Raw genomic sequence first — 27616 nt, 5'->3', positions numbered from 1 at the left:
TCGCCATAGTGCAGACTGCCAAGGCACGTTCACAAGGACCCTGTTTCGTGAATGGTAGGCACTCCTTCGGAAGAGTGTCCAGATTCTCCAAAATACTACACTGTGGGATGCATGAAGGCACAAAGTGACTTAGATTTATATGTCTTAAGCCCCAGAAGTGCCAGGCAATGCTTTCTCCTTTCTCCAAGAACACTCTTCATTATCTATTATCCATAAAGCACCTTCATTTAGGGAAAAATCAATCTACCTGATTTCATAGATTAAACTTGTTGGTGGCACTCACATACCACACTAAGAAAACCTTTGGGGAGGGGCAATAAAGACAATAACTTTAATCTTAACAACTGCTCATCTTAAACACATCTTGCTGGGACTGAAATACTCTGTTGATATTATCTCAAAGCGTATCTTCACGCTCTGCTGTGTGGAAGTAATGGGTCACTCTGTGCAATGATTCTATCTCAAAGTCTGCATTGTCCCAGGTGATCACATGCCTGAAATAAATTTGCTTCCAACTATCATGAAATTTTGCCTACTACACACTCCCTAAGATAGAATCTTTTTAGAAAGTATATATAAAAAAAAAAAAAATCAAGCCTGGATATTAAGTTCCTGTTAAAACATTCACTTATTTCAGGAAATTGGCTAGCTATCTTTCAAAAATAGGTGATTAAATTACAGTTGCTGGGCAGTTTCATTTGATTTATTATTCTCAAATGCTTATGCTCTGTTTAAATGCTAGACTCTTGGCATTTGGCTACAGCAAGCAAAGCGGCCACAGTTAAAGAAGTGACATAGCGTTCTGGGCCAGGAAATACTGTTTCTCTTACTGAAACCTCCTTCAGCTGTAATATAGCCAGGTAAAGTTGGCTTTGTGTTTGCTGACATTTTCAGAGGCTGATTAGGCAAAAAAACATAGAATCATTTTCCTAAGTTTCTCCTCATCCTTGCTCTCTCCTCCCCTACCGTATCTTAAGGAGTCCTAATCTAAATTCAAAAAGAAACTTATAGAGGAAAACAAAGTCCCACAGTGAGATGCATCAAGAGCCTTTGGGGTTCAAACCTGGTACAGCTTTCCTGGTTTAACTCCCAAAGGGAAAGAGGGCATAAAAACTGTTGGTTTTATACATAATATTCTCTGGTTAATATCTCTGCCATCTTTTTTTGGATGAATCAAATGTCAGGAAAGAATCTCAATTTCAGCCCCTAGTCTTTATGTAAGTAATCCACCACGTCCATTTGGCATGATGAGAAGGCAATCTATTTTAAGACTCTGAGGACAGTCACGTTTATAACTAACTTCAACCCTTCCTGGATTTTTCCTTAATGGAGTCCAGAGCCAAGAAGACCCACTGTCAGAGAAAGGTTAATCTACTAGATGAAGAGCAGCCACAATTTATCAGGTGCTGTGCCAGATAATTATATAAAGTTGTCTTCACAACAACCCTACAGAGTAGAGATTACAGGCGCTACTTTACTCTTGAGGAGTAAAATTTTACTCTTGAGGCTCAGAAAGGTTTAGATATTTGCCCAAAGCCCATTAGGGGATGCAAGGAGACCTAAAAGAGTAATCCTTTATCTTGCTACAGAATTCCCAGAATTTCTGTGGTGTTAATATAAACAAACAAACAAAAAATCTTTAAGAAAAATGTAGCTAAGAGAATCAAACTTCAAAGCATTTACCACCTTTTCTGAATGATGCCCCAACTTATAGTCTAATTAGAAATAAGTAGAAGGAATGCTTAAATTTTTTATGTAGTCATATAATACTATGCATATATAGCCAACACAATTTGATTTTTAAAATATTTAAGGCTTCATATTCAAGAAACTGTAATTAAAATCAGGATAAATACTCAAAGTAGTTCATTAATTGTCAGTCTTCTCTCTATACCCTGCTTTTAAAACCATACAATTTTATTTAACCATTTATAGAAGGATTCTTTTCATCTCATAAGACTATAATCACATAATCAGATAAAATGCAACTTGTTCATTTTTAATTGTAAATCATGGCTGTACTCACAAATTAGTCTATTATCACAGCAGATCTATCAATTTGGTGGGGAATGTATTTGCCAACTAGAATGAAAGAAGTTAATAAACATTAATAAGCATCTTAAATCAATCACTCCCTTACTCTTGATGTGGTGGTGGATACTGAGATTAATAAATCAGTCAAAACAAATAAAGTGTTGAAGAAGGGAGGCACAAGGAAGCCTCTTGATGCCCTGTGTAGTTAAAAAAACATGTCGCTTAAAAACAAACTGGAAGATAAGGATGAGGCTCTCAACCTTCAGTGAATGACTTATTAGAAATTAAAGTAAATCCGGATAGTCATCTTTGGTCCGTCCCCTAAGTACTGCTGGTGATAAGAGCTGGAGGAGAAAACAAAATGCTAATGTCAGGATACATTACATTTGTCAGTAGCAAAATGTAGGGGTTAAGGGCATGGGCTTCCGAGTGAGCCTGCTTGGGTTTGAATCCAGGGCCTAGAACTTTAGTTTTTATAACCTTGTCCTTTCTTAACCTTTGTGTCCCTCACTACCCTTCTGTGTAGAAATGGGAGATTGATAAAACCTACCACATGGAGTGCTAAGAATTAACTGAGCTGATATTTCGTTGAGGGATTAGAACAGCACCTGAGGTATAAGAAGCACTAAGTGATCAGTCAATAAATAAATTATGTAATTGGCCATTTAATACCACTTTTATAGCCCTAGTTCTTTCTCTGCACAGCCTTTTTATGGGGATGGAATTAGAAATAGTGAAATACCTCAACAGTATTTAAGTCACTTCCTTACTGTAAGGCAAGAGCTGAGTTAATTCCCTTTATAAAGATAATTAAAATTTTTATTTTATTAAAAAGTAAAAACAAAGTTTTATATTTAAAAGATTACTGAGCCAAATGTTTTATTGCTGACAAGGACAACCAGACTATTGTCACATATTTCAATCATCACAAAGTCACCCAGACAACCAATACCTTGTGCATATACAAAAACATAGGCTTTTGTATAAAGGTGCTTATCAGAAATCCATGAGCAGTGTTCTACTTTTGATTATGGTGTAAGTTGTCCACTGCAGAATCAAAACTTCTATTATCACATTTAGGTTAAGTCCCAAGGAGAAGAATAAATGGGGAAACCAAATACATTATTTGCATATATAACAGCATGTCCAACTAATCACTGTACTGACAGACATATATTTATTGTTCATCTTATTCCAGCATATGTTACCACTCTGACAGCAGCCATGGAAAATGACTGATACAGCATATTGCAATTTTGGAAATGTTAAAGGTACACTTCAAGGAAGTTAAGTCTAGAGTGTTGAGGTAAGTTTCATTACTGCAACTTTGGAAAGGAGTATATAGAAAATAATCAACTTTCAATGAGTATGTTAGGAATAACTAGTCCAACATGGCAAGACTCTTGGAAGTCAATGTGAAATTTCTATAATAAACCTTGTAGGTTCCTAGGTATTTGAACTTGTCATGCTCCAGTAGCATTTCTCTATGCCAGATTGAAACATACCTGTCAATGAAAAGGTAATGACACACAGTGGCATAGACACAAACTAGAGCATTTATCAGATTAACAGAAGCAAGATGTTAAAAAATTGGAAAGGGTAATTCATCAGGAAAACTACACACTTCTTTAAACATCCTGCTGCATACCCAAATAAAAGTGCTAATTAGATACTCTTGGAATATGAGGACACTGAACTTGCATATTTGCCCTGAACACATTTTTTTTTTTTTAGAACAGCAACACAATCACTCAGAGTGATGTGCTTCATGCTCTATCCACCCTTTAGATAATTCAATCTTAAAGTAAAATTAGACATTTCAGAATCCAAAATCATCTCGGTTTTAAGAAGCGTCAAAAATACCACTTCTGTTTAGCAGCCCTGAATCCTGTAGTCATCTAGAAAAATATGTCATGATGACCAGATGGTAACTAATAGCTAAGACAGGCTGAACCACATAAATAATTACATGTACCAATGTTAGTCCAGTGGCAACTCATATAATCAAAACAACTGTGCAGAACTGATGTCCAAGTCAGTAAATGTTGCTGACTTTTATTTTACCGCACATTAAAAATCACTTCTTTACCATTTTTTTACATGTTTTGTTTCTAGTTGATAATTTTCAGAGGTATTTCATAATACTTTTTCTCATCAATATAGTTATATGAAAAAAAAAGTAAGGAACACATTAAAAAAAGTCCATAATGTGGATCACATTATATAATACCTTAAACTTGAGATCCCATAACTAAAATGAGTCTAATACTTTTACTTTCTCTCTTTCCCTCCCTTTCTCTCTCTCTCTCTCTCTCTCTCTCTCTCACACACACACACACACACACACACACGGCTCCCAGATTCATATAAGCTTCATGTAAAACTTAGTATGTACATAACCACGTATCTTGGAAGTACACGGTAGAAATACTTTTCTACACTACCTCAGTTCCAGCCAACAAATCCCACAGATAATCAAGTTCACAAAAACAACAGAGCGGTTTCTTCTTATCTATCTGTATACTTAGTGATTAACACAAAATTTGCTTAGGGATCACCATCTTTCAGTCATAAAGTATTTTACTATCATTGTCATTATTTGATTAATAATGTTATTTATCACTGAGTATAATGTTTTAAGTTGAACTTGAAAATGCTCCCCATTTCTTAATCCATACCCATCTTACTATCTATCTTCAGCTAAGTATTAAAATGTAATATTAACTAAAAATCTTCCATTGGAATGGAGATACAAATTTCACATACATAGTCACTTATGATTCTTAATAACTGTATTAGTTAACTAAGTTTTCTTGACCAATTTTATTCTTAATAAAGAAACTTTTTTTTTTTTTTTGAGAAGTGAATTGGAAAATGACAACACTGGCACAAAATTCAGGTCTTCTAAATTTAAATGCAGTATTAAGAAAAGAAAAAGAAGACCAACCTTGCCTCTTATCATATTGTAGTGGAAAAGCAAAAGTACTGTGGATACTTATTAATTAAGTGACCCTGGCAGAATCATTGCCTCTCTAAATCTGTTTCCCTGTCAGCAAAATTGTGATCATAAGCCCTGCCAAGGTTATAATGATGAATAAATGAGACACTTTACATAAGGACTCTGGAAATATATGCTTAAAATATAGCTATTTTTACTAAGTTTCTGTCTGAAACTTGAGGGAATTCATTGTTATATGATCAACACAGAAAAAAACCTTGTATTTTGTGAAGGAAAGGAATATTTAAAAGGCTGTTACCAATTTCTCTACAGGGAGATATTCTATACCCCACACAGACCCAAAAGAACTGGGCAAAAAGACCAAGTAAAGGAAGGATGTACGTTTCTAAGAGATAGTCCTTAGGACCTCAGCTGAGTGGCAAGTCCTCGACAAGTACCCTGAGCCTGCCTCCCCGCCCCGCCATGGTTTCTGTGCACCTAAGTAAGCCACCTCTAAGTAATGAGGGGACAACTGGATGGCTGAAGGGACCTAAATACAATCTTTACAAAAATATCTCCAGTTACAGTATGTTTAGAATCAATAAGCCTTTGGCAAAAAACAACAGGAGTATGAGGATTTTAAGAGATTCTTTTTATCAAAGGGAACTTAGAACTCAAAGTTGGAAACAATCTTAGTCCAATTTAAAAATCATGTTTATGAATGACAAAACAATATAAAAAGCCGTGCTCAACATTTTCATTAAGGTCACAGCAGGTCAGAAAACCAATTGCACCTTTCATTTAGAAGAGACTCAGGATGTAGTGTAAAATGGGGCAGGGACAGGGACAGCTGTCTCTAACAACTGGCTGAATCAGACCTAGAAGTCTAGTCTCCCAATTTCAAGTCTGTTTTTTCCACTTCATGTGTCTTCTCTCTGCTATCTCCCCTAATTTTTTAAAATTTTATTCTATCATGGTAAGAACACGTAACATGAGATCCACCGGCTTAAAAAAATTTCAAGTGTGCGATTCAGTATTGTCATCTTAGCATAAGGCTATAGAGCAGATACATAGAACATACTCATCTTATATATTTGAAACTTTACGCCTGCTGATTAGCAACTCCCCACTTCCTCTTGTCCCCAGCTCCTGGCAACCACCATTTCCTTCCCTCATTCTGTCAGTTTGACTGTTCTAGATACTTCATATAAGGGGAGCATTTGGGGGCACCTGGGTGTCTCAGAGGGTTAAGGCTCAGCTCAGGTCATGGTCTCTATGCCTGCTGCTCTGCCTACTGTGATCTCTCTCTCTCTGTGTCAAATAAATAAATAAAATCTTAAAAAAAAAAAGTGGAGGAGGGAGAGCATTTGTCTTTCTGTGACTGGCTTATTTCACTCAGCATAATGTCCTCAAGGTTCACCCATGATGTATACTGCAGAAGTATGGTCTTCTTTTTAAGACTGAAAAATATTCCATTATCTGCATGTATTACATTTTCTTCATCCATTCAATCAAACCCATCATGAGATATCACCTTATATCTTTTAGGATGGCTATTATCAAAAAGACAAATTTTGACGGGATGTAGGAAACTGGAATGCTTGTATACTCTTGGTAGGAATGCAAAGTGGTGCAGCCATTGTGAAAAACAGAATGGAATTTCTTTAAGAGAAGAACACACGTACACACACACATGCACAAAACAAAGCAACAACAACCAAGAAACTACTATATGATACAGTAATTCCACTTTGTATTTATCTAAAAGATCTAAAATCAGGATTCTAAAGAGATATTCACATTCTCATGTTGATTGGAGCACTCTTCATAATAGCCAAGATGTGGAAACTAACTAAATGTCTACTTTTTTTAAACAAACATTTATTTGGGGCCTATTATAGTCTGGGCATTCATCAAATCATTTATTCTTCACTGAGCTATAACTCATATTTTCATTTTATGGGCTGAAAAAACAATCTTAGTAAGGACAAGTAATTTAGTAAATTTATAGAATGCTAGTCAGTGGCAGTGGCCAAATTTTCACAGATAGGTGTCTGTGAATTTACTTTTCCAGATCAAGCTGCAGAAGTATAGTTTTTTAGTAGTTTGAATTTTTATTCAATAGTTTTTATAGTAGTTTGAATTTAAGTCAAGAAGCCCCTGTCTTAAACACATTTGTAAAACCAGACTTAACATCTATTTGAAAAATAAGAGACTTTATGTTTTGGTAGAAGAAATATATGCAACTCAGTGAAAAGCAATTGTGCAAGGAGCTCTTTCCAGAACATTAATATTAAAGGTCAATATAATGTAATATAGATAAAATCCACTATGTTGATGTTTTTATCAGATCATTTCATACTGAGTCCCAGATGACTGCTACACATACAAATTTGTTTTTTGCATTTATGCTCAGAAGCTATTTGTTTTTACAGAACAAGTTTTGTTTCTCTGCTTAAGGATTAACTCTTTCTAACAACAAATTATAAAACTAAATTGCAAACTTTCTGATGGTCCTGCCTTGGGTACCCTGTTCCTCCTCTCTTACCTCTATTCTCATTATCCCAATTATTATCTGGCCTTCCATAGTACCTGATGCACCGACACAGAAACACACATATACTATGTATTTCTGAAGGAACGGACAATCTAAAAAATAAATATATTAAGATTGGGAGCAACCAAAAATTACCCAAGAGTCTTGCATTACTAGGACCATGATTGATTCAAAGCTTCTTCTAGAAATGTTAGCTGACCATCTTATCTAAAATAGCATTGCAGTGATGCATATTTTTGTCCAAGAAGCCAATGTAAGAAAGAAGTGTGGGGTAGAAATGTCTATTTTGGCTGAATATTCATAGTCCAAAAAACTGTTTTGGGTCACACCTATGAGTTGATTACCAGAAAATCTAAATTTTTTTTGAACACTAAGTGTATTGCAAGAGGTTTTGCTAACTCTCTTTGTTAGACAAAGGAGCAAAAGGATTACTATATCATACAGCAACTTATGTCTCAGAAAAACAAAAGATAAACGAAACCCTCCTCAGCAGAATCAATGACGTGAGCAGTGGGACATCAGTGAGGTGGCCATACTCTATCTTCAAGTATTCACTATTGTTAATACATGTAGGAAGCAAAAGGCTAGGCTTTGGTCCTTGTGATAATTTCTTCTCCAAGATCTCAACCATTAAAGCACAAGGTGGACCCTTTCAGCTGCTCCGGGCTTTGGAACATGAAGCCTTAATTCTAACTCCTCTCTTTGATCAGAGATTTGACTTCATTTTTCTGTGCTCCTGTGGTATATCTCAGTACCCTTACAAGGAAAATGTTATTCAAACTCCCTCCAAAATGGACAGCTCCTCTTAGAAGTTAGTGTATGTACAGAAGTGCCTTAGAATGAGAACCATTATACATTCAAGATATAATTATTATTCTTATATAACAGCATTGGGCTACTTCAATTACAAACCACACTTTTAAAATCTGTTAACATTCCCTTCTGGGAAAGCCCTTTTGCCCTTTAATATTATAAGCTAATCATGACAATATAATTTCCGGAGCTCATATTTGTGGGAAGAGAATGGCTAGCCCTGATGTGCTCGGTTGTATGATGGCTTTCTCTTTCTTTTATCTCCTGAAATTACTGAGAGGCTCAAAGCTAATTTCTGAAAGTATGCAGAGGTTCTTAGGAAAGCCAGGAGAAGAGATGGGAACCCGAGCACTGCGCTGACATCATTCTATGCTTGGCACATATAGCCCATCGCTAAAGAAATACTAACTGAACACACTGGTTTATTCTGAACTCTTGCTGGCTTTAAGTAGCATTCTTAATTATGAGAAGGCTTGCTTTTTATCATTTACAGTCATTCCATTCTCTGTTTTTTTAAATGAAAATATAATTTTTATGGCAGTGTTCTCATCACTTATATTTTTAAGAACAAGCAAAAAAAAAAAGGATTCTGCGGTGATCTCAAAACCTGCTTCTCATATGCATTTTTAAAAAAAATCCTCATCATAATCTCTGCAACTGGGTCAGCTTGCATAAAGATGCTCGGGGTAGCCATGAGAGATTTCAGCACCCTGCAATCCTTGTAAGTGACACCTCATAATAGTGCAAATGAAGCATGGCAAGATGAGAAAATGAAGAAGAATGAACCTGGATAGTCAACCTAGCAGTTTTCAAAACATAGAGGATAGACTAAATTTTATTCCCTAAAAAACACCACACATGATTTTTCTTTTACACGTTCAAGCATATACGCGCTTTCTCTATTATGAGAAAAAAATGTTTTATGATTCCAAGAAATTCTAAAACAAAAAACCAGCCTGGCTGATTTGTTCATCAACATATGTATGTTTTCAGTAGTCTGGGAAATTTTCAACTCAACCTCATTTACACCTGCCTTGATTTTCGGCTAGGAATCTACCGTACTGTGATTCACCTTTGCTCTTCCCCTTCACCCTCGTCGTTAGGCTCAAAGATTATTTCCTTGTGGGCCCTTAGCCTAATTAGCTGAATAGTCAGGCAGTTTATTGATCCAACAAATTCAACATCACCTCTTTCTTACTAGCTTTCTTCTAAGCCACCACCCTGCCTGCCCAGCTCTCAGCCCCTCTGCATTCCCACCTTACACCTTTCCATCCCCCACCCTGAGAAGATTATTTCATCCGTAATATTTCTTGATTGTTCTCTAGCCAGAGTTAATTCCCTCTTTTCAAGGAAGGAAAGGGATGAAGTATGAAAGATTCGCAGCAGCTTTTCTTTGGCAGAGGCTGGCTACTGACAGGTAAGTTTGTTACTCGGATTTAAAAAAAAAAAAAAATCAGAAATCTCCCTCCAGAAGTATGTGTAAGGAGGGTGGGTAAAGTTTCAAAAACAAATATGTCCGTACAATAGAACCTTCAAAGGAAATAGAAAGTTCTCTGACCCAAAAGAATAATATCAACCACTGTTCACATACAATTTTCTCCACTATCTTCTATCCTTTCCTTTTTTTCAATGATAGATGTGCCTAGTTTTTCATTCACATACGGAGACAATCCCTGTATTCTGGAGGGAAAGAAATGTTTGTAAAGACCAGCAGACGGCGCCTGACTGGGGCAGGAGCTGCAGTGGGAAGGGGAAAAGGAGTGCCGGCTCTGCGGCAGGGCCCCTTGGTGATCTCTCTCGGTTTGCCCAGGGCGCTCCCGGTTCAGCTGCCTCAGCCCTCGGGAGAGACAGAGCCACGGGAAAGGAGAAGTTAAATGCATATGAGACGATTAGCCAAGCACTTCCCACTGGTACAATTAGGCGCCCCACCCCCTCGCATACCCCCACCTGGCTCACCTCACCCACCCACGCTGTCTGCCCCTCGTGCACCCTGACTTGCCTTCCTCCCACGGGACTCTCGCAATTTTGAACAAAGGCAGGGCAGTGGGTGAGAACAGCACCCAGGGAAAAGGAGCAACAAGGTCCTGGAATACTGTGAGAAAGTGGTGAAAGCAGCAGAAACTCCTCATGCTTTCAAAGGGATCTAGCCTCTCCGTTACTTAGAGCTAAGAAGCCCAGGTGTGGGGCATCACTCCTCTCCAGCCTGGCCACTCTGAACTAGAGAAAATTCTTGAGAGGGACCTGAGGGAAGGAAGGGAAGGGATTCCTAGGACCCACGGTGAGGTGTATCTCTAAGCCACTCCTAAGATGAGGTGTCAAGAGGATTTGTTCTCACTTCACTTAGGTTAAGCTATAGCTCCTCATATCTAACCAGAATTGTCCCTAGGTAGGAAGCCTGTCCCTGAGGAAGGGGCCATCCTGGTATAAGCAGCAGCTGCTCTGGGGAGAAGATTTACCTAAGGAGAAGGGCAAAGGACATAAAGCTGAACCAAGACTGAAAGAGGAAGGGGCCCCTTAGGTAAAGGGGGCCTGTGGTGGGGGGAGTTAAGTCTCCACAACTTTCTCACCCTGCCTTTTCAAGTAGCAGACTCAGCACTGGGAGAGAAGAAACAATGGTACTGGGAAAGACTCACCAAAACAGTTTGAGGTTTTATTTATTGGCAGTTTAGGGAATCTGCAATAGGCACTTATCTGAAGATGAGAGGAACTTGGCCTTACATTGTTGGCCACTCTGGAGAAGAAACCTACCAACCACTCGGCTCTTTATGAAGGAAACGGGTCAGGAGAATAGTTTCTCTGGACTCCAACTTCTCCTCCAGGCAGACCTCCTGGCTTAGTCCAGCCAGCGCTCACGCACCTGCCCTCTTTGGAAAGCACTAAACTCTTCAGTAAGAAGGAAGCAGGACCTCCCTAATCCCAAAAGCCTTCAGACAGGAACCATGGGGATTTGGGATTGGGTAGCCAACCCTCTCTCTACTCTGTTTAAAAAAAATAACTCAGTCCAATCACCAAGAAAGAGAAGTGTATTTGTGTGGGGGGTGGAGTAAAGGCACTGGTGTTCAAAGGTCCTCTCCGAGCCCGGTGGGCGGCTGCCCAGCACCGGAGAGGGTGCCAGGGCGACTCTCCCACCTTCTCCAATTAAGGGAAGAGGCGGGGGCAAAAGCAATTGGCAGCCTGCTGAGTGAGTCCTGGGACCAGCCGCTTCACTGCCACTGCGGTCTGGGCACACTTTGAAGGAATGTGCAAGCTGGAACCTCTCCCTCCCCCAGGCCTGGGAAAATGGGCATAAGGTGGGGCAGCACATACAGCACAGACAAAAGGTTCTGCAGAGCCCTCCTCTCCGTGGCGCTCAGGTCCCTCGGCTGAGCGCGGCGCCCCATCCGGCCACACCGAGTGACCTTCTGGCTAGTAACGCCCCTTTCCCGCGGGGCCCAAGCGCCCGGCCAGGGATGGTCCTTTCATAGGTGCCCACATCTTTTCTCCCGGCACCCCGACAAGAAACGCCCCTCCCACCCCTCACCACAAACACCCGCGACGCCTTCCCCCAGCCCCTTTCTATTGTCTTCAAAGAGATTAGTGGCTCCCACCAAACACACCCAAATGCACCTCCCTTTCTCGCGCTCCCATTTCTCTGAGCCTTAGGGGCCGAGAAGCGAGCGCAGGGTTGAAAGGGAGAGAGGGAGTAACCCGCGAGAACTTGGCACCTCAGACCCACCGTGTCCGCCTCGCAAGGATGCCGGTGACCTGTAGATTGCAATAGGCACTGAATGATGCTTGCTGCTGCCATGGAAATGGTGGATGTGGTGCGCTCCCAAACTGGACGCCCCCCATGCCACTCCTAGGAGGCCGCTGAGGGTGAGCGGGACTATCCAGAGCAGGGCCAGGCGCCCCCCTGCGCCGCCGCCGCCGCCGCCACCACCGCCGCCGCCCCCGGGCGAGCCCAGCTCGGCGCCGCACCGGAGCATCCTCTGGTACATGGCGGGGCGCCCGCCGAGGGGCAGCCGCCGCGGGAGGCAAAGTTTGGGGCGCGGGGAGGGGAGAGGGCGCCGAGGAGCGGGAGGCTCCGGGTGGGCTGAGGGGCCGGCCGCCTCACCGCGCCAGAGCACCCATCCTCTCCCTCCTTCGGACAGTCTTCTCGGGGTCCTGGAGTCCGCCGTGCCTTGCACCCCAAAGAATCCGAAACATAGCCGATGCAAATGCAGCTGATGGGGGGCTTGTCCGGGAAGGCAGCCCCGGGGAACAGCGAGCGCGGAGCGAGCGGCTGCTCCCAGATTTCCAGGGCTCCAGGTTCTCGAGAGATACTCCCAAAGAGTTTCGGGCGAGAGTGCGTGCCGGGGGGTGGGGAGCGGGGAAATTGTTTAAAGCTCCTCCCGGAGGGTCCTCACTTCTACATGACAGCCATCCACCGCGAATCCACTAGGTAAATCCATTTAGCATTGTGTGTGGGGACTGGGGAGGCCACTTCGCCGGCCCAACCTCCTTTCAAGGGAGAAGCAGACCCCATGAAATCGAGGCACCCCTTCCCTCCATTGAGCCCCGGCCGGCTCCCCGGATCGCGCCAGCCTCCCCCGGGCAGCGCGCGGAGCAGCGGCGCGCATCGCCTGCTCCCGAGGCAATCTCCGCGTCCGCCGCCTCCTGACACTTACGCCGGGCGAGGGGTTCAGAGGGAAGAGTGCACCCTTATGAAGGAAGCGGGGATCGAACCAGGGAAAGAGAGCTGAGGAAAAGAAGCAGCAGACGAAAGAGGGGGCAGGGGGAGAAAAAAGAAAAAGAAAAAAGAGAGAAGAAAAGAAAAGAAAAACCACACACGCTGGCGAAGCGAGGGGCTCTATGCAAATCTGCAGTCTCCAAACAGCAAATCACTGAAGCTCGGATGCAATGCAGAGGACGAGCCTATGTAACGAGGGAGGCTGGTCTAGCTTCCCACAGAAATCGCCCTGCTTTGCCTCTCTCAAGCATTCTCCACACATCAAAGGGACACGTGTACGGCGATGCGGGGAACACCTAAAAAGCAACTCTCCCTCCTCTGCCAGGTGATCCCTCGGTCTGAATTACAACGGCAAACGGCACCCTTCCCCTACCCCTATGGTTTAGATGTAACCAGTGTTTGGGAGCTCTTAAAAGGGAAAGAACCCGGCTCTTTTTATTGGACCAAACTTGTTCTGCCAGGTATTCAAACCCAATCTGCTAAATATGGTTTGACACCGTCTACTCAAGTATCAGTTTTGGTGATCTGTTAATTACACATAATCCTCATAACAAAGAGTCCTCATTCCCACTACAATACCATATCTCACATAAGGCAGTGGAAGTGCAGGGAACCAAAACACACGAGAAGGAGGAAAAAAAAAAAAAATGAGTGAATTTGGCAGCCAAGGAAGAGACAGAAAAAGAATGAAAGAGAGGAAGGAGACAGGTGGTAAAGAGGAGGAAAGTAGATAGAAACAGTGTGAATGAGATTGCTTGTACTTCAAACGTTTGGGGGATATTTAAGAACCCCCAAGATCCCTAGAGAAGCCCAGATATGATGGTGTTTCATAAGGGTGAAGTTCTGCCTTTCTCTCACCCTTTCTCATAAGGAAAATGGCAATGGGAAATAAAAATTCTCAAATCTAGTGCCTCCAAAGAAGAGAGCATATTTATATCCCGTGGGTGAAATGCAACATCTTTAACTGGAAGCTGCATGTCCTGGATGAGAGACCAGCAAAGACAACACAACCTAAGAGTAAAAATCTAGGATAGCAAGTGGAGCTGGCAAAGAGGACCACAGTCACCGGAGGCTAGCAGATACGATTTAGGACTATGACGGAAATACCTCCCCAGTTTCCAAAACATGATAAAAACTGTGAAATGTCTAGTGGCTGGACATTTTTTGTCTTTATTCCTATTTAAAAACAGAGGAAACAACTCTGATAAAGCACTGCTTCTCAAAGGCTCCTCACAGACTATATAATCCCTTAGGTCAACAAATACAAAGTCCTGTATGGGGGCAAAAAAAAGTAATACCAGGAGGATTTGATTCTGGAAGTGGTGACTGAGACTTGTATATTGCCTCCTAGTTCATTCAGAGTCACCCTGGGACTCTGGTGGTCACTATGTAACCCCTACCCAGGGGCCAACAAATTAAATCCGCAGGAACGCAGTATCTCACATTCCTGTCAAGCTTATATGATTCTACTAAAAAATAATAATTCTTCAGTAGTTCACTGAATTGAAATGGCTTAGCCATGTTAGAGAATATGTTTTTATCTACTTAAATACACCACGTCTCCCAACTTCCCACAGCTGTTCAAAGAGCAACAGAACCTAAATTCAGCACCTTCCCCTGTGTACTGTTCCCAACTCATATCCCCAGGCCATTTCCTCTTCATTTTGTTATTTTTTAGCATGTGTATTTTAATTCATTAGCCAAGGGTTGTGTATATTCATTTTTAATACATCAAGTAAGATTTAAAAGGAAAAGAAGAGCAAAATCATCCCAGCAGTATGGTTTTAAGACTCTATGTAATATTCTCATTGTGACATCTCATAGTATTACTCTGGACAGAGCCTTGGATTGGGAGGTAGGAAACCTGGGTTGCATTCTTGGCCCTACCATTTTATTTACTGGTTTTGTCACATTAGTCAGTTAGCCTCTCCCTGAGGCTCCGTGGCTTCCTTTATAAAATAGTCATGTTCCTATCTTTCCTAACAATCCCATAGGGCAGGAAGGCTATAATGCTATATTTAATGTGAGAGTACTTTAAAATATATCAAATCCTCCCCACAATTGAGGCACTACGTCTCTCCTCTCATGTGGGTCTAACGTATTTGAACTGGTGAGCCTGCACGATTCTTCAGTTCCTTTCCATTGACAGGAAACGTAGAGCATTGCATTTTTCCCCAATACCCTTGTATATGGTGTTGCTCTGTCCTTGCCTCTCCAACCAGATGGTAGATTCCGGAAAGGGAGAGGAGTCAAGTCTTCATTTGAACTCCCTCACGTGCCAGGCATACAGGAAGTGTAAGTCAGCCTCTCGGTGCATACCGTCAATTCTCACTATTCATCGTAGTTATGGTCTATAACGTCACTATAATTCAAGCCTACGTAAGGCTTAGGTAACATAATAACCTCTTTTCTCTGAAAGGCATACCACAGGCTTCTTAAACTTAGGAATGTTAGAACTCCGGCACTACGGTTCAAGGGCCATTTTTAAACAGCGAAATCACAAAAACCGAAACCAAAACCAACAAAAAAATACAAAAGTGTGAAAAACATGCCACGAAACAGAACACAAAAAAGAGCACCTGTTCATAGTATGAGGCAGAGTGTTGCCTTGTTTGACCTCTGCTGGGAACTGGGTATTAGGGACTGAAATTCCTTCCCTCTCTGTGTGTGTCTGTTAATGACCACCCTCGTGCCACTATTATTGATTTGGGAGTTACAAGTTTTAGTGAAGGCGTGAATTCATATCTGGGTATAATGAGGATTTACTGTATTTGTTACTCTCTTAAAAAAATAGAGAAGAATAGGGCTGGGACTTTAGAGAGTGATTTATATAAATTAAAAACACAGGAGTAGAGTAAGTAGAGAAGATTCTGGTGAACCTTCCCAAGGGCATTCAATGAAGAAAAGGCTCTCCTCCCTGTCTTATATTGTCTCAGGGCTAGGGAGATAAAGGTGGGGTTACGGAAAGGATGGGCCAGAAATCTCTTTTACTGGAGTCTCCAGAGCTAAAGAGGAAAGATTTACGGCTGCCTTCAAAGAAGACACTGTAGCTACAAGATCCAGGCAGAACTTTGGGCACCTCTGTGATACCTTCGGGGCTCTGTGGTGAGTGCTGTGATACTGAGGCTGCAATATTTGTTACAAATGGTTGTAATTTGATGGACTAAGGAAGAACTCTCTGTTGAAAGAGGGTACAAAAGTCTCAAGAACAAACTTTTGCCTAATCTGGATGAAGCAAGTAGAGCTTGAGCTTACTCTTTATGTCTCTTGAGTTGGTCAGCCCTTGTGGTTGGAACTGCATTATTTAAAGGAAAATGAGGCAGCAGCATCTGACAAATTATTGTCAGTTGAGTTAGGAACTGGTTGGAGGAGACATGGTGCTTGGCTGCCTGTAATTTACTCTTAACTATCTCAGCATAAACAGTGTAATATAAATGTGTGTTAGTGTTCTGTGTCCCAGGAGAGTCAGCTGCCTTCCTCAGGAATGTATGCTCCAGTGTCTCAGCCAGAATTACAGAAGCCAGAGGTAGCTTCTAGAAGCCTTGGCTATCATCATCTCCAATCACGATGTGGCTTTGCTCATTAATTACAAAGTATGTCAAGAAAAGGTTATTACTTGTGAAATAAATGGCTTGTCAATTGGTGTAATGGAGGTTAGGAATGGGTTCTCTTTCATGAAATTATTAACATTCAAGATCAGTGGGTTAGCCAAAATATTTTACAAACACATGCTTTGCTTCTCCTTGAATAGAGTTTGTGAATCTAAGAGGTCTTTCACCTTTTACCATAAGGATTGGTGCCACAATAATAGTAATATTAAGAAATAACATATTTGTAACTGGCACAAGTCTGAGAGATGTAAATGTGTTAGTTCATTTAATCATCACAAAACCATAGGAAGTAGGTGCTTTTTTTTTTTTCAAGATCTCATTTATTTATTTGACAGACAGAGATCACAAATAGGCAGAGAGGCAGGCAGAGAGAGAGGAGGAAGCAGGCTCCCTGCTGAGCAGAGAGCCCTACGTGGGGCTCCATCCCAGGACCCTGGGATCACGACCTGAGCTGAAGGCAGAGGCTTTAACCCACTGACCCACACAGGCGCCCCAGTGGGTCCTTATTCTGATTCTGACAGATGATGAGCTGGTCGCTGCCATATTTGCAAAATCCTTTTTGTAAGACATTTTTCATGTACCTAACAGAACCAAGAGCTGGAACTTCATTCACTTCCAGAATAGGCTATAAGATTTTGCTCCTACTTATTAATAAATGTCTGTTTCTGTAGCAGCAGTTGGTTTGCATTTTACATTCACTATGACCTGCACTTTCGGGAACTCTTGGAAATGATTAATGCTCCCCTGCCTCTAACCACTGTGGCTACTGAACTCTACCAAAAGAACCCAATAGCTGTGCATGGAAAATTGTCCTAGGCCCACTCAAGGCTGATAATCTGTAATGAACAAGAAGTTAGGTAGCCTAAGTTGGACAACAGCATTAAGAAATGGGAGATGGGTCTGACAGCTGAGAGGAGAAAAACAAAGGAAATGGAAGGAGAGAGAGGAGAATGAATGGAGAGAGAAGGTGCAGAGAAATGGAAAAGGACAGGTCATTTCAAATTATTTTTTCATATTTTAAAAATCAACCCTTCTTTCTCAAGAAACAGGATGGTTGTCAGGCAGACACTTTCAACCTTTTCGTGTTATCCTTAAACTTAATTGGAAATTCTTACAGCTCGGTATTAAGCTTTTTAAATAGAAAAGTAGACACTAAAAGCAGCAGAGGGGAAGTATATTAAAACCCACAGGCAGCACCAATCTTTTAAAAATTAAAAATGAGGAGACTGTCAGTCTTGCATTTCACATTTCTAATGTCAGCACAATGGAAAGGCAAGAAGACCCCACATACCCGTCTCCCTGCATTTCTGAGTCAGGACTGAGAGAGAATAAAGAGGTAAAGACTCAGGAGAGGGCGTCATCTGTGAAGCTGTGGAGACAAACCTCTGACCCTGTTTCCTTTCTGGGTTAGTACAGGTCCCTGTGGGCATTCTGAGAAAGGATCTGAATAGGAGAGCAAGAGCAGTGAGAGTAAAACCAAACCAACCAGCCAACCAACCAACCAAATGACAAAAACAAGAGAAAAATATGTCGGGGCTCAAAGCATCCCTGGAGCCCTACAGGTGTAATAATGTCACTGAAAAGTCAGATTTATTAATGAAGTGTTTCCTTAACTGGAAGTATACTTTCATCTCCCACCACACATAATCCAGTCACAGATATAGACTGGTGAATACCGTCAGTGTAGCTATTACCTAGAACCTCCACACTGACATATCAAATGAGAGGGAGTAGTGAGAACCCAACACAATACCCAATTCACTCAAATTAAACTAAAGCCCGGATGTGCAGTTTGATTTGTAAAGCATGATTAGATTTATTCAAGCAAGGTTAGTTGTGTAATTTAGGGCTGTTTTATGATCTCTCTTTTCTCTTGACCTATTTAATAAAAATTTCATGCATGACATCCTACCTAAAATTTATTGGCTAGGCACCAAGGCGGGGTTATAGAAATTTCATTGCAACAGCATCTTTAAGTGTTGGGGGCTTGTCTTGGGCATTAGCCAATCGTATGTCATCTCTCAGTCACGGTCATCATAATTGTTTGTACAGTTATTTCAGCCAACTTATGTTGCTGACACACTCTTCTGTAGGTTCCTGCTATGTGATGTGAATATATTCATAACATCATGGAAGAACATGTGGCTTGACCGCCAGACTGTGAGTTTGAGTTCATCGTTATTATTCATTTGACATTGGGTTTAATGGGCCCTTGCCCTGGTTTCCTCACCTGTAAAATGATTATAATGCTGTGTGTAATGGAATTGGAACAGTTTCTAAAATATATTAGGCACTAAATAAAACTTACTGTCATTTATTCATACATACATGCTCTAGATCAGTGTTACAAACATAATGATGTGTATTGTGATTTCTTTCTTTAAAAGACTTATTTATTTGAGAGAGAGAGAGCAAGTGCACAGGGGGAGGAGCAGAGGGAGAGGGAATGCCCAAGCAGAAACCCTCTGGGGGGAGCAAAGACTGATATGGGGCTCAATCCCAGGACTCTAAGATCATGACCTGAGCCGAAATCAAGAGTCAGATGCTTAAGTGACTGCGGCACCCAGGCAGGTGCCCCTGTAATGGGATTTTTAACGTAGGCCATTTCAAACTCTTCCCTACTTGCTCTACGGTCCAGTTTGGCCATCTCCCCGATAATCTTTTAGTTTAGTGTATGTGTCTCTGTGGTGCTCAAACTTTAGTATCCTGGAGAATCATTAAAAGGATCTGTTACATCATAGATTGCTTTGCTTTTTTGATTCCCTTGCTATGTAAAGGTACTAACGATTTGCATTCTTAACAAGTTCCCAGATAATGCTTATATTGCACGTCCAGGGGAACCAGATTTTCAGAACCACCACTCCATCTAAATGTCAAAGTCTCTGCCAAAGGTTTTATTAACCAACACTGGGCAAGTTTTTTAATCAGGCTCCTTACCAATAAAGTCACCTTCTTAGCAGTGTACTCAACACAGACAACAGTGCTGCTCCCAGATCTCCTCTTTAAAACATTATTTAAAGACTTCAAGATGTCTATCATATAATCCTACATGTCCTCATCTTGCACCTTTCCTCTACTCTGTTCAGAATAAATAAATAAATAAATTTATTTTAAAATGAATAATTAATTAATTTTCTAAAGTTCTCTCCACCCTATCTTTTGCATTTAAGCCCTTCTTTGTTTAGCTAGAGGCAGGTAGATACTACATGAGGGCTCAGTTCCAAGGGCTATTAACTTATTAGCCACATGGCCTTATGCAGGTTATTTAAACTGTTTTCTTACTTGTAAAGGGGCTTGATAATGGTACAGTTGTTGCAAAGATTAAATGAATTGACAGATGTAAAGTACTTGGAATAGTGTCTGGTACCTAGTATGTATATACATATGTATGTATTAGCATGTGCTTGTTTTTAAATTTTATTTACTTACCTACTTAATTTATTGAATAGGTTATTCTTTCCTCTTCTTTTATGATATGGGTAAGTAATTCAGAAATGATGAGAATGTCTGTTTCCATATTAAACCTGACACTGGCCACCCAAATAGTCCATCACCATAAAACAAACACACACACAACATAAATACAAGTCCCTTTCAGGTTCTTTCTTATCAGGCCTCCTGTCTGACCAGCAATGGCTACAGGACAGTCAGCAACCCAACCCAACAACGTGGGATCTGTCTGCCTGCCCTCACCAGCAGTCTGCCAAGCAGATCCATCACTGCAGAAGAAAGAAGCATGGGATTGTTGCAAACGGAGCTAGACTTGGCAACATAACTATAAGGCAAGTTAGGGAGATATAAAAACTGACACATAATTTGCAAATTCCCTAGTAAATATAGATATCCAAATCCAGAACCAGACATCACACATGTATGACGAGCTCAATTCCCTGAAGGCCCAAGCACTTAGAACATAAACCAATTTGATCTATCCTTATGAATGTATGTTCTGGGATGTATATGGCCATTTTATGGTGCAAGAGGAATTTAATCATGCAATTTGAATTGAATTTCTAAATAGGTTTGTTTGGGATCTATAATCTAATCCCCTTTCAATTCAGGATAAATATATTGGACTACACATTTTGTCAAGAGTGATTTTTTTTGACGTTAGTACTATAGTTAAGTTAATACGACTATGATACTACAAATACCTGTTTTCCAGGTAAAGTCAAAGTTCTTTAACATGGCATATTAAGCTCTTCAAAATTTGCTCCCACCCTACCTCTTGCTGTCTTATCTTCATCTCAACTTCTTTCACCTCCCCTACAAACATCCTTGGCTCCAGCCACAGAATATTTCTCTTCCTGGAAACACACTGTAGTCATTTCTCACTGCCCCTGCTGTTCCCTTAGTAAAAATCAACTTTTCTCTCTTAATACTTCATTCATTCTTCTGCCAAATTTTAACATATAAATCTCCATTGGAACTTTTACTGAAATTTGTCAGTTATTTGCTACTTTCTCAAGTGTAGACTATCACAAATACCACCCCCCCCCAAAATACCTGGAATATGTAAAAAAGTACATCCACATTATTATTGTGCTGAATGAATACAGTATCAAAGTTACTGGTTAAGTCTATCTTCATGTTTAGGAGTTTAAAATAACCAAAACCAACAGACAAAGGAAACAAATCATCTTCAATTTATCCTTACAGGCTTTCGGTTAGCTCTTTTATTGCCTAAAATATATAAGAAATTTAGGCTGAACTCTGATTTGAATGCTAAATAAATTGGTTTTGAAGAATAAAGGAATTTGTTGTCATATTTTCCTACTCATGCTATAAACAGATGTCTTTCTCCCTTATACTATGTAAAACGAAGAAAAAAAAAATACCACCCAGCAAAGATGTTTGCTGCCAAGCTGAATTGCAGAGCAAACATTTATAGGCAACTAATAAATCCCTGAAAATAGGATTTTATAATGGAAATACTGGCACCATTTTAACTATAGCCATTCAAGTAATATCACCATAGCACAATTTATAATCTAATATACTTGTTCTGGGATGGACGAGAGATTAAGTTTATATGTGTCAGAAACTTTCAATGGCTCTGTTCAAATTGCATGATCATTCCACAGAGTTCAAATCTCTTGAAATATTTATTTCAAAATGAGTAGTATATGCTTCCAAACATTTATTCTTAAAAGATGGATTATATTTTTTTATACTTGTATGAGAAATATATGACCTCTGAGGCATTTCAAAAAATCATTAATCACTGAGGGTTTTTTTTTTGGTTCTTTTTTTTGTTTTGTTTTGGTTTTTTTGGGGAGGGTTGGTTTTGGGGTTTTTTTGGTCTTCTTTTTCCTTCATGAAAGAATTACTTTCCTCAGATTTTCTCTGTTCTGTTGCTGAGATGATTCCCCCAGAGAACTGTGTGTTTATCTTGACAGGTGTTAGTAGATCTGTAGACCTCTGTGGAATTGTTCCTAGCTGCACTGAGATACAGTAGAAAACATTACATCTACAAACTAATGAACTTACCTTACTGCATTCTAAATAAAATAAACCACACAGCAAGTGAAATTAATCTGCTAATGTCTTTCTAATGAAGCTTTCATTAGGCATATGGTGTGGTCTTCAATATTTAACACATCATAGTATTAAAGAATACCTCATGATTTTTAAAAAGCATACCTAATGACTGCCTCATATATTATTTTCCAATGAGCTAGTTTACCCTCATTGTACTTTAGGTCCTTAATCAAAGTGATACAAGAAACATTTCAAATATTTTATATCCAAATGGAGAGAAATAAATATCCCATCTACCTTTACCCTTAAATAATTAAAACTAGATTTGCTGTTCTAATTTTAAAGGTGGAGAAAGCTTTCAATTTTCTGTGCAATGTAAAGATTCACACACTAATAAAAGTTAGGAGGCAGATATTGAGAATGAAACTACTTAGGTCCAATTTACAATGTTTTGCCTTAAAATAATGCTACCTCCTATAACAGCAAATACCAGTTTCAGTTGTGGTGAAAACTGGACGCTTTGATGGGCAATGGAAGATTGATGGCCAACACCATTAGTATCCCTTCATTTTGGCAACATTTTGATTTGTCATTTGTTAAGAAAATAATCTGAAGCATCTGTCAGGAAAAACTACCTATGTCCAAATATCCCCAGTTTTGGAGCATGTGCTATTCCATTCCATCTAATATTTATAGTATCACATAGAAGAGCCACACAAAAGTCACCTCCTCACCGTGACACTATGCCAAAGTCTTAATTCCTTATTTCAGGTTCCCATGTAAATTATCTCCTGCTTTGGTATAATCATAGTTGTCCAACTGAGACTTGAGGATCTTACTGTCATTATTTAAATTTACTTATTTCAACTACTATTTACTGCCAACCAATAAGAGGTAAGAAGACAGACATGGTAAAGGTGGGTCTTTTCTCCTTCCGCAGTAGCAGACAGAAACAGTATGAAAGCAATGGATCATGAAGAAAAGCAATTTCCTACTTGAGGGATTAGACAGTACCCGCTCTTGTACTGTTAAATAAAAGTTTTAGTTATTTTTTCAAGTAATACTGATTTTTTTCAATTTACATGTATAGTCTCTGGAGAAGCTGCAAGGGACCCCTGAACACAGACCCTCTCAACCAATCAATAAAAGAGAGAAAAGGAGAAAAAAAAAACAAGCAAAAAAAAAAAAATGCCCTCCTTTATGTTCTACTGCTCTGAGCAAGCCTTTTACACAGCATGGGGGGAAAAAGAAGAAAGAAAAACAAACAAAATCGGAAATTGCTACACAAGCTAAAAATATTCAAGGAAGAATTTGAACTGATATGTGAGGCTTTCTTCTTTTCTTTCCTTAGGAAAAATATAGGTGATTTCTATTTTCAAGCAGCTCCCATTTGCCAGCATTAGAAAATTGAAAACTATGCAAATTTCAGCAAATGTTTGCTTCATCTTTTAGGTTCACAGGAATATTAACCACTGCTATTAGTATTACATTCCAATTTGAAGAAGTTTGTAGCACAAAACTGTGCCCTGGAATATCATGTGAAAATCTTAATATAAAATGCATTTACATGCCAGGAGCAGTAACACATGCTTTTAAATAATAATGGCAAATAATAGTTCCATGTATAAAATGTGGAGGAGGAAACTCACGAGCCTGTTTTCACAGATCACCCTCCCCCCTCCCCCGCTTATTTGAGGCTTATTGCTTCTATGAGTCATGTTTATGGAAACTGCATATTTTCTACGCTGAAAACTGTCATGTCACATAATTAAAAACAAAGAGTCCCACAACTAAATAATAAAGTTGTGATAAAACCTTATAATTTATTTCAACTTATTCCTCAGTTGTCCAATTTTATCTGCCTTGCATTCTAGCCTTCACGCTGTTAACAGATAGTTGAGGTACAGTGGTTGATTAGTGGACAAAACTCTAACTTTTATTTTAATTGCCTGTCTTTCTCTATTTTTTCTTTTTTTTTTTCCAGTTTATCAAAATGGGATGCTATTAAGACATTTTTTAAAACTCTACAGCCTATAGAGACATTAAGAGCAAGAGAACAAGTATATTAACATAGTAGATATTTTCCATTTTATATAACACTGGAGTAATATTTTCTAAATTTGGTGGGATAGTCTACTGTATAAAGTAGGAAATTATTTGTGAAAATTAAAGTGATTAAAAACTATACACAGAAACCAAATTAGAAGAGAACGGATCTATTACAACCCAGCAGAATAAGATTTGTCTGTTGCAATCACATAACCTTAGATTAAGGTTGATGTAGTTCAGCATTGCTGAGATTAGTAGGATTTGGAGGGATGAATGATATTTTCACCCAGTGCAAATTACTCAATCCATTAATAAACTGATAAAAACTGGTTAGTTTGGCCAATGAAATTTGAATCCACTGGGCTTCCAGGAATGGGAATTAAACAACAACAACAACAACAAACAAGAAAAAACAAAAATAAAAGCGAGACTTAGATTGCTGACAGGTTACAGAATGGAAAATACGGTGTGATTTCCCCGACAGTATAAAAATATGATTTGTAATAAGATTCAAATCTAGCACTAAAGAGTCCTATGGTTTCCCATGACTCACTAGGCACTATCTATATAAGAATACCAAGATTCATTTTAAAAATTGGTGACTGCTCAGTTATAGTTTTTTGGGGGACAGCCCAGACCTTTGCTTGCAGATCAAGCTATCAATCTAGAAAAATAGTTGTAGCAGATACTTTTAGTTTTTTATGCAATATCTATTTTGCCTTTTCCCTGGCAAATTGAACCAATTATTTTGGAGGGAGAGGGAGGAATAAAGTACATAGGATGACAAATATGCTTCACTAAAAATACTTGCTTTCCCAAACCCCTGTACAGTCAGAGTGCCTTTGTGACCCAGTTAATCTTCAGGAAATGTACACAGAAAGCATTGGGATTGTTTTTTAAAAAGTCAGATTTGGAAAGCATGTCCCTTGAGGCTTTTTGCCATAAAACCTTATTCTTCCTGTTGCAGATGCAGATTCAATCCCCGTGGGAAATACCCATTCTGAGACCATGACAAAATGACACTGTGAGGATAAAGAAACAAGAAGACAGAAGGAGCCAAAATACTTGATGTTTTCCTGCAGGAGTTACACCAGCCCTGCATCACCTAACAATGGACTTCTTCCTAGATTTGAAAAAAATAAACCATCTGATGTAAGTCACGTTATTGGTGTTTGGAAGTTTAATACATAACTAATATAACTAATTTCTTGGAAGGATGATTAGTTATATGAGTAAGTCAGCCATCCACCCTGGGCTCTAGGAGAGTCATTTATCCTTAAGGAAAGTAGGTGACATACTGCCCCAAAACTAATATTAAAGAGTGAGAATATGCTTTGGGTTTCTCCAGAACCACATGCATTGTGGAAAGTCAAGGCAACTGTTTTAATACAGGGACCCATTAAAGATGAAAATTGAGAAATAAAGCTATCCAAGGTCCTTAAACAAGAAGAAAATGGCATTTAGTAAAGAACGTTATGGAACTGAAGGGAATTTTTTTTTTTTTGTCCCCTCCCCGAGCATGCCAGCAAAAAGAAGGAACATTCCATTTCTTAGAGTTAGGTAATTAGAGTCTGCAGAAGACACACACAACCAGGGGGTCACTAAAGTGAGTGGGGCTTATCTGTAATAAAATCATCTTCCCAGGCAATGCATCAAAGTGTAAGCAGGCTGGTATATATTTATTTGTGTGTTTATCAATGTATCTAATAATTTACTTATCCAACGGGTATTCATCAAGCATCTATTCTAAAGCAGATCCTGAGCTCGTCCAGGAAGAAGCCACTAAGGCCTTGGTTCTAGTTGAGGAAATGAACCTTTGGACTAACAGCCTCCTTATCTTGAGCTGGGCTGATGATCCCAAAACACTGAAGTCCGTGAAAGGATAATTTGTACATTGTGGCTTACAGGACTTTCCCTGTAGATGGAATCAAATTGGAACTGAAGGAGTGTTCTTACTTCAGCTAATACAGTTTCATACTGAGAGAGTTTCAAAGCAGCAATGCACACAACTCAGACATGCTTATTGACCAGGTGTTTACCGCCTATTTGGCAAATGCTGTTTATGAAGTTTTTAAGAAACAAATATTGATCCAAACAATTCCCTTGAATTTAATATTCTGTCATTCTTCAAGGCCACTATTAACTTTGATGTACACATGCAATTACCTGTCTGTTTAAGGAGCTGCAATTGCCCTAACTCTTGGGCACCGCACCATGATTAAATGCATATAAGCAACAAGTGTTGACTAGGGCAGCCAGAAAACCACTGTGGCGGAAGATCGATAGTTACATTATATACCAAAGAATGTCTTTGTTACTGCTTCCTACAGTCCTCCAAAGTACCGATAAAAATTTAAAGCTGGACTTGATTTTTTTCTTCTGCATACATGTTCACGCAAATGCAAATAAAAATTATCTAGGAAGATTCCAGAGAGCCCACGGAGGAGTGAAGATTGTTTAAATTATTATAGAGTTCTTAAAACACATCTTCAACTGGCAGGACATCCTCTCCATCAGACTCCCATATGCTTCAGAGCAGGAAAAATTAACAAGCATGAATGTAAAATCCTGCATGTAGGTTTGAGAAAATAAACAGCATAAACACAGGATGAGGGAAATCTGATGATGTTGTTAGTGTAAAAAAGAACTAGGGGATTGTTACTGAATAAAAATGTAGTAATAAGCAATGATTTGATACAATTGTTAAAAAGACACTTGCATGAACTAAAATCAAGCATGTAGTTCATTTATCTGAACTTTACTTAAGATACATATGGGGTACAGTTTGACATACTGGGTGCCCCATTTTAAAAAATACATTGAGGGGCTCCTGGCTGGCTCAGTTGGTGGAGTATGTGACTCTTAACTTCATGGTGTGAGCTTGAGTGCCACATTGGACATAGAGTTTACTTTAAAATATACATACATATATATATGTATATATATTTATATTTATATAATACATTTTATGTATATAAAAATACATTGATAAATAGAAGAGTGACCAGAGGCTCAGAGGAGCCAGGTTCAGTCAGGTGCAGCAGAGATTAGGGGGAATAATTACAGACATCCTCAAACACTTGTTGGGTTTTCATACAGAAGAAATGCTTTATGAATCTATTCTTTATTTTTTTAAATATTTTATTTATTTATTTGACAGAGATCACAAGTGGACAGACAGGCAGGCAGAGAGAGAGGAAGGGAAGCAGGCTGCTTCCTGCTGAGAGAGAGCCCTATGTGGGGCTCAATGCCAGGACCCTGGGATCATTACCTGAGCCTCAGGCAGATGCTTTAACCCACTGAGCTACCCAGGCGCCCCTATGAATCTATTCTTTATTGGCTTTGTAACTAGAGGAAGGGCCAATAGGTGGAAACCCATTTCTTTGTAAGAAGATATTAATGCTCAAATAAGTGAAGTGAAGGTT

At 39.6% G+C, this 27616-nt stretch overlaps 1 protein-coding gene across 33 annotated transcripts in view; it reads right to left on the bottom strand.

Moving 5' to 3' along the window:
• Positions 1-27616, bottom strand: part of NRXN1 (neurexin 1) — a 1152783-nt gene that overhangs the window by 423055 nt on the left and 702112 nt on the right. Inside the window, exon 1 of one of the 33 annotated variants that reach the window (XM_032877827.1) lies at positions 12058-13407. The exons of 29 other annotated variants lie outside the window; for them this stretch is intronic. In XM_032877827.1, the coding sequence (XP_032733718.1) occupies positions 12058-12319 (262 nt within the window). In that variant the 5' untranslated portion in view covers positions 12320-13407. Of the gene's footprint in view, positions 1-12057; positions 13408-27616 lie in introns of those variants that run through there. 3 more of the 33 variants (XM_032877826.1, XM_032877829.1, XM_032877828.1) reach the window with 3 other exon arrangements.

This window comes from Lontra canadensis, unplaced genomic scaffold (genome assembly GCF_010015895.1).
Source record: "Lontra canadensis isolate GAN:19392208 unplaced genomic scaffold, GSC_riverotter_1.0 scaffold61, whole genome shotgun sequence".
NCBI classification, from domain to species: Eukaryota; Metazoa; Chordata; class Mammalia; order Carnivora; family Mustelidae; genus Lontra; species Lontra canadensis.
Note: the sequence above shows the minus strand (reverse complement) of the source record. Positions and strands in the feature narration are given on the sequence as shown.